Source organism: Rutidosis leptorrhynchoides, chromosome 7 (assembly GCF_046630445.1).
Source record: "Rutidosis leptorrhynchoides isolate AG116_Rl617_1_P2 chromosome 7, CSIRO_AGI_Rlap_v1, whole genome shotgun sequence".
NCBI lineage: Eukaryota > Viridiplantae > Streptophyta > Magnoliopsida > Asterales > Asteraceae > Rutidosis > Rutidosis leptorrhynchoides.
Window position 1 is genome coordinate 80104393 of NC_092339.1, and position 8503 is coordinate 80112895.

The following is an 8503-nucleotide window of genomic DNA, read 5'->3' on the forward strand; positions in this document are numbered from 1 at the left end:
ATGGATTGGTTGTCCAAAAATAGAGCGAAGATATTTTGCGACGAGAAAATCATTCGCATTTCTCTTACGAATGGTGAAAACTTAATAGTTTCCGGTGATAAAAATGGCGCAAAATTGAATCTTATCTCGTGGCTGAAAGCTCATAAATACCTAAGAAAGGGGTACTTTGCTATATTAGCACACGTTAAGGAAATTAAGTCAGAAAAGAAACAACTCGAAGATGTACCCATAGTTAAAAATTATCATGAAGTTTTTACCCGAAGAATTGTCCGGTCTACCACCACTTAGACAAGTGGAATTCCATATTGATTTGGTACCAGGAGCTGCACGTGTGGCACGATCACCATATAGATTGGCACCTTCAGAATTGCAAGAATTATCGAACCAATTGCAAGAATTGTTGGACAAAGGGTTTATTCGACCGAGTTCATCACCGTGGGGAGCTCCTGTCTTGTTTGTTAAAAAGAAGGACAGTTCTTTGCATATGTGTATCGATTATAGAGAGTTAAATAAACTTACAATAAAGAACCGCTACCCTCTTTCTAGAATTGACAATTTATTAGATCAATTGCAAGGATCCCGTGTTTACTCAAAAATCGACCTAAGATCGGGTTATCATCAGTTGAGGGTAAAGGATGAAGACATTCCTAAAATGGCTTTTAGAACCCGCTATGGCCATTACGAATTTTTAGTAATGCCATTTGGTTTGACCAACGCTCCTGTTGTATTCATGGATCTCATGAATCGGGTATGCAAACCATATTTAGACAAATTTGTTATTGTCTTCATCGACGATATTTTAATATACTCTAAGAGTAAGGAGGAGCACGAACATCATTTGCGAATAATCCTGAAGTTGCTAAAAGATGAACAGTTATATGCCAAATTTTCCAAGTGTGATTTTTGGCTTGAGACGGTACAATTTTTGGTTCATGTAATCAACAGTCAGGGTATTCTTTTCGACTCGGCTAAAATCAAGGCTATAAAGAGTTGGGAAGTTCTGAAGACCCCAACACAGATCCGTCAATTTTTAGGTCTTGTTGGTTACTACAGAAGGTTTATTCAAGACTTTTCAAAGATCGCAAAACCTTTAACAGCGTTGACTCACAAGGGTAAGAAATTTGAGTGGTCTAAAGAGCAAGAATCTGCGTTCCAGTTGTTAAAACTGAAACAGACCACCGCACCTATCTTGGCATTACCGGAAGGTAATGATGATTTTGTTTTTTATTGTGACGCATCGTGTCAAGGACTTCGTTGCGTATTAATGCAACGGAAGAAAGTTATCGCTTATGCCTCTAGAGAGTTGAAGATTCATGAACAGAATTATACGACCCACGACTTGAAATTAGGAGCCGTGGTGTTCGCTCTCAAAATGTGGAGACACTATCTTTATGGGAAAAAGTGTACCATTTACACTGACCACAAAAGTCTTCAGCACATTTTGAACCAAAAGCAACTAAATATGAGGCAGAGACGTTGGGTTGAGTTATTGAACGATTACGACTGCGAAATTCGTTATCATCCTGGTAAGGAAAATGTAGTCGCTGATGCTTTAAGCAGGAAATAAATAATCAGAACTCTCAGAGTTCGTGCATTAAACATAACAGTTCACACAAATCTCACTTCTCATATTCGAGATGCTCAACAAGAAACCCTTAAAGAGGAAAATGTAAGGGATGAGATGATAAAAGGACTCAAGAAACAATTCGAAGTGAGAGAGGATGGAACTCGATATTTTACTGGTCGAATTTAGGTACTGAGATTCGGTGATCTAAGGAAACTGGTATTGGATGAAGCACACAAGACGAGATATTCAATTCATCCATGATTCGGAAAGATGTATCACAATCTCAAAGAATTTTATTGGTGGCCAAATTTGAAAGCCGATGTTGCTACTTATGTTGAAAAGTGTTTGACTTGTGTAAAAGTCAAAGCTGAGAACCAGAAACCGTCAGGGTTATTACAACAACCTGAGATTCCTTTGTGGAAATAGGAACGAATAACAATGGATTTCATCACCAAATTGCCAAAGACTGCAAGCGGGTACGACACCATTTGGGTAATAGATGTAACACCCTGATTTTTTTTATATATATCACAGCGGAAGTACATTTAATTACTAAAATAATCCTGGTTAACGTTTACAAACTACAGTTAACAAATCAACTTAGTTAACATTATTACAATATTCCAAAATAACGGTGTTACTTAAAAACATTACAAAATCAGAAAACATCAGAGTTCTGCATAATGTCAAACATGTCTTCAACCCATCTGTATCACCCTTCTAACCAGCAGTACCTAAACCTGCAAGGGGTGGAAATATGGGGGAATTAGCACAACTGCTAAGTGAATGGATACTATCTAACAGACCAAGCATAAGCAACTGAACATGCAAGGGTTACCTATATGCTAACGTCCTGAACTAGCATACAACAACAACTGACAATATGAGGATCGGCGGCTTGTACGAGCACACGACTTAGCTAATCAGGCTACTGTCTACTGATAGTCTGCTTTACTGAATCAACTGCATAACCATCCAGACGTAACACATGCATCCTTCTATGCTATACTGAACAATCAGTAACATCATGACCCGACCAGGCTACCAAAGTCGACCTCACACCAACCCTACCTTGCCGCCTAGGTGGGTTCCCAGCCTTGCCGCCTCCGTTGGTGTCCAACTAACAGTGCGTACATAAGATCACAGATAACCAGTCATGCAATCGTCCTAACTAGCATGACAATATCTAACTACACATGATATTCATACAGGATATAAACATAAGAGTAGAGAGTTTGAACAAGTAGCGTGTCAGCTACTTAATACTCTATCTGGAGATAGATCCACTCACCGAATACCAGCAACTAGCTCAGATAATCTATCACTAAGCTGCTCCCTTATCCTTATCACCTGAACATAAGGCAAATCAAGTTAGTTTCTCTCTGTTAGCGCAAAACAGCATATTACAGCAAATCAGTATTAAAAGCGCCACTAAAAGTCCACCTAACACTTATGCATTTTCAGAATTTACATTCTGATTATCATAAGTCACGCGGGCAGCATAATGGTGATAATGCTAAAAACGAACATATATTTCATAGCATTATCCCTCAAGAAAGACACGCTTTTAGTTGCAATTGTTCTATTTACAAGTGATATTCGTTTAAATAATAAAAGGTGAAGACAAAAGACAGATTCGACGAATTGAAGACGCAAACGACCAAAAAGCTCAAAAGTACAAAGTACAATCAAAATGGTTCAAATTATTGATAAGAAACGTCTCAAAATTACAAGAGTACAAAATGCGAAACGCAAAGTACAAGATATTAAATTATACGCAAGGACGTTCGAAAATCCAGAATCGGGACCAAAGTCAACTCTCAACGCTCGACGCAATGGACTAAAAATTATGAGTCAACTATGCACAAGAATATAATATAATATTTAAATTTAAATAACTATATAAATTATTTATATATTATATTATATATTATAAACGTCGGCAAACAAGAAAATAAAGGAGTGTGAGCTGATACCTACCACCATGCGATCGCATGGCTTGTAGGCATATTTTCCATGCGATCGCGTGGCCCTGAAATCCAGGCCACATGCTATAAATTCGCGTGTTTTGGCTCAGTTTTAAAATATATATCCATCCCATCTCTCTATCTATCATGTATAATATATATGTATATATATATATATATATATATATTATAATTTTAATTTTAATTTTAATTTTAATTCTAATAATAAGGGTATGTTAGCGAATGTTGTAAGGGTGTAAGTCGAAATTCTGTCCGTGTAACGCTACGCTATTTTTAATCACTGTAAGTTATGGTTAATCTTATTTTTAAATTAATGTCTCATAACTAAGTTATTATTATGCTTATTTAATACCGAAGTAATCGTGATATTGGGCTAAATACTAAAATTGGGTAATTGAACTTTGGATCATAATTGAGGTTTGGATAAAAGAACGACACTTGTAGAAATTAGACTATGGGCTATTAATGGGTTTTATATTAATTAAATGATACCTCGTTGATTTAATATATAGACTTATAATTTGACGTGTTTATATATAACCACATACGCTTGACTGGGCGCGGTGGGCGGGATATCTATAAATACCAATAATTGTTCATTTTACCGGACACGGGATTGGATTAATAGTTAATAGACTTGTTGAAACAGGGGTGGATTACATTCAAGGGTAATTGGTGTAATTGTTAACAAAGTAGTAAAACCTTGGTTTACACGTAGTCGATAACCTGGTGTATTCATTAAACAAAGTATTAAGACCTTGTTACAATTCGAATCCCCAATTAGCTGGAATATTTAACTTCGGGAATAAGAATAATTTGACGAAGACTTTCGCACTTTATGATTATGACTGATGGACTATTATGGACAAATCCGTATGGACATATCGAATAATCCAGGACAAAGGACAATTAACCCATGGGAATAAACAAAAAATCAACACGTCGAATATCATGATTATGGAAGTTTAAATAAGCATAATTCTTTTATTTCATATTTATTTGCACTTTTAATTATCGCACTTTTATTTATTGTCTTTGTATTTAATTGCACTTTTAATTTTCGTACTCTTTTAATTATCGCACTTTTATTTATCGTTATTTTATTATCGTTATTTACTTTACGTTTTAAATTAAGTTATATTTATTTTTAATATTTTACATTAGGTTTTAACTGCGATTAAAGTTTTAAAAATCGACAAACCGGTCATTAAACGGTAAAAACCCCCTTTTATAATAATAATACTACTTATAGATATTTTTATATTTTTACAATTATAAGCTAAAAATATAGCGTTAAGCTTGTTTAAAAGATCCCTGTGGAACGAACCGGACTTACTAAAAACTACACTACTGTACGATTAGGTACACTGTGAAATGTCCCGTTCTTATTGATTAAAAACGTTCCATATTAATTGATTTCGTTGCGAGGTTTTGACCTCTATATGAGACGTTTTTCAAAGACTGCATTCATTTTTAAAATAAACCATAACCTTTATTTCATAAATAAAGGTTTAAAAAGATTTACGTAGATTATCAAATAATGATAATCTAAAATATCCTGTTTACACATGACTATTACATAATGGTTTACAATACAAATATGTTACATCGAAATCAGTTTCTTGAATGCAGTTTTTACACAATATCATACAAACATGGACTCCAAATCTTGTCCTTATTTTAGTATGCAACAGCGGAAGCTCTTAGTATTCAACTGAGAATAAACAAGCTTTAAACGTCAACAAAAATGTTGGTGAGTTATAGGTTTAACCTATATATATCAAATCGTAACAACAGACCACAAGATTTCATATTTCAATACACATCCCATACATAGAGATAAAAATCATTCATATGGTGAACACCTGGTAACCGACATTAACAAGATGCATATATAAGAATATTCCCATCATTCCGGGACACCCTTCGGATATGATATAAATTTCGAAGTACTAAAGCATCCGGTACTTTGGATGGGGTTTGTTAGGCCCAATAGATCTATCTTTAGGATTCGCGTCAATTAGGGTGTCTGTTCCCTAATTCTTAGATTACCAGACTTAATGAAAAGGGGCATATTCGATTTCGATAATTCAACCATAGAATGTAGTTTCACGTACTTGTGTCTATTTTGTAAATCATTTATGAAACCTGCATGTATTCTCATCCCAAAAATATTAGATTTTAAAAGTGGGACTATAACTCACTTTCACAGATTTTTTACTTCGTCGGGAAGTAAGACTTGGCCACTGGTTGATTCACGAACCTATAACAATATATACATATATATCAAAGTATGTTCAAAATATATTTACAACACTTTTAATATATTTTGATGTTTTAAGTTTATTAAGTCAGCTGTCCTCGTTAGTAACCTACAACTAGTTGTCCACAGTTAGATGTACAAAAATAAATCGATAAACATCTTGAATCAATCCACGACCCAGTGTATACGTATCTCAGTATTGATCACAACTCAAACTATATATATTTTGGAATCAACCTCAACCCTGTATAGCTAACTCCAACATTCACATATAGAGTGTCTATGGTTGTTCCGAAATATATATAGATGTGTCGACATGATAGGTCGAAACATTGTATATGTGTCTATGGTATCTCAAGATTACATAATATACAATACAAGTTGATTAAGTTATGGTTGGAATAGATTTGTTACCAATTTTCACGTAGCTAAAATGAGAAAAATTATCCAATCTTGTTTTACCCATAACTTCTTCATTTTAAATCCGTTTTGAGTGAATCAAATTGCTATGGTTTCATATTGAACTCTATTTTATGAATCTAAACAGAAAAAGTATAGGTTTATAGTCGGAAAAATAAGTTACAAGTCATTTTTGTAAAGGTAGTCATTTCAGTCCAAAGAACGACGTCTGGATGACCATTTTAGAAAACATACTTCCACTTTGAGTTTAACCATAATTTTTGGATATAGTTTCATGTTCATAATAAAAATCATTTTCCCAAAATAACAACTTTTAAATCAAAGTTTATCATAGTTTTTAATTAACTAACCCAAAATAGCCCGCGGTGTTACTACGACGGCGTAAATCCGGTTTTACGGTGTTTTTCGTGTTTCCAGGTTTTAAATCATTAAGTTAGCATATCATATAGATATAGAACATGTGTTTAGTTGTTTTTAAAAGTCAAGTTATAAGGATTAACTTTTATTTGCGAAAAAGTTTAGAATTAACTAAACTATGTTCTAGTGATTACAAGTTTAAACCTTCGAATAAGATAGCTTTATATGTATGAATCGAATGATGTTATGAACATCATTACTACCTCAAGTTCCTTGGATAAACCTACTGGAAATGAGAAAAATAGATCTAGCTTCAAAGGATCCTTGGATGGCTTGAAAGTTCTTGAAGCAGAATCATGACACGAAAACAATTTCAAGTAAGATTTCCACTCGAAATAAGATTGTTATAGTTATAGAAATTGAGTTAAAGTTTGAATATGATTATTACCTTGTATTAGAAAGATAACCTACTGTAAGTAACAAAGGTTTCTTGATCTTGGATGATTACTTGAAATGGATTTAGAAAACTTGGAAGTAAACTTGCAATCTTGGAAGTATTCTTGATTTTATGAAACTAGAACTTTTGGAATTTATGAAGAACACTTAGAACTTGAAGATAGAACTTGAGAGAGATCAATTAGATTAAGAAAATTGAAGAATGAAAGTGTTTGTAGGTGTTTTTGATCGTTGGTGTATGGATTAGATATAAAGGATATGTAATTTTGTTTTCATGTAAATAAGTCATGAATGATTACTCATATTTTTGTAATTTTATGAGATATTTCATGCTAGTTTCCAAATGATGGTTCCCACATGTGTTAGGTGACTCACATGAGCTGCTAAGAGCTGATCATTGGTGTGTATATACCAATAGTACATACATCTAAAAGCTGTGTATTGTACGAGTACGAATACGGGTGCATACGAGTAGAATTGTTGATGAAACTGAACGAGGATGTAATTGTAAGCATTTTTGTTAAGTAGAAGTATTTTGATAAGTGTCTTGAAGTATTTCAAAAGTGTATGAATACATATTAAAACACTACATGTATATACATTTTAACTGAGTCGTTAAGTCATCGTTAGTCGTTACATGTAAATGTTGTTTTGAAACCTATAGGTTAACGATCTTGTTGAATTTTGTTAACCCATTGTTTATTATAACAAATGAGATGTTAAATTGTTATATTATCATGATATTATGATATATAATATATCTTAGTATGATATATATACAGTTAAATGTCGTTACAACGATAATCGTTACATATATATCTCGTTTCGAAATCATTAAGTTAGTAGTATTATTTTTTACATATGTATTTCATTGTTAATACACTTAATAATATATTTACTTATCATTTAACATAATTAACCAAGTGTATCAATATCTTAATATGATTCATATGTACCTAGTAAGACGTTGTTATAACGATAATCGTTATATATATCGTTTTCGAGTTTCTTAAATTAATAGTCTCATTTTTATGTATATAACTCATTGTTAAAATACCTAATGAGATACATACTTATAATAAAATCATGTTAACTATATATATAACCATATATATGTCATCGTATAGTTTTTAAAAGTTTTAACGTTCGTGAATCACCGGTCAACTTGGGTGGTCAATTGTCTATATGAAACCTATTTCAATTAATCAAGTCTTAACAAGTTTGATTGTTTAACACGTTGGAAACACTTAATCATGTAAATAACAATTTCATTTAATATATATATAAACATGGAAAAGTTCGGGTCACTACAGTACTTACCCGTTAAATAAATTTCGTCCCGAAATTTTAAGCAGTTGGAGGTGTTGACGTATCTTCTGGAAATAAATGCGGGTATTTATTCTTCATCTGATCTTCACTCTCCCAGGTGAACTCGGGTCCTCTACGAGCATT

At 33.1% G+C, this 8503-nt stretch overlaps 1 protein-coding gene across 1 annotated transcript; it reads left to right on the forward strand.

Annotated features, from left to right (window-relative positions):
* Positions 1-244: 244 nt before the first annotated feature.
* On the forward strand, positions 245-1753 carry LOC139859378 (uncharacterized). The gene is made up of 3 exons (XM_071848168.1): positions 245-411; positions 946-1205; positions 1608-1753. The coding sequence occupies exons 1-3, from the start codon at positions 245-247 to the stop codon at positions 1751-1753; spliced, it is 573 nt and encodes a 190-aa protein (XP_071704269.1).
* The last annotated feature ends 6750 nt before the right edge of the window (positions 1754-8503 follow it).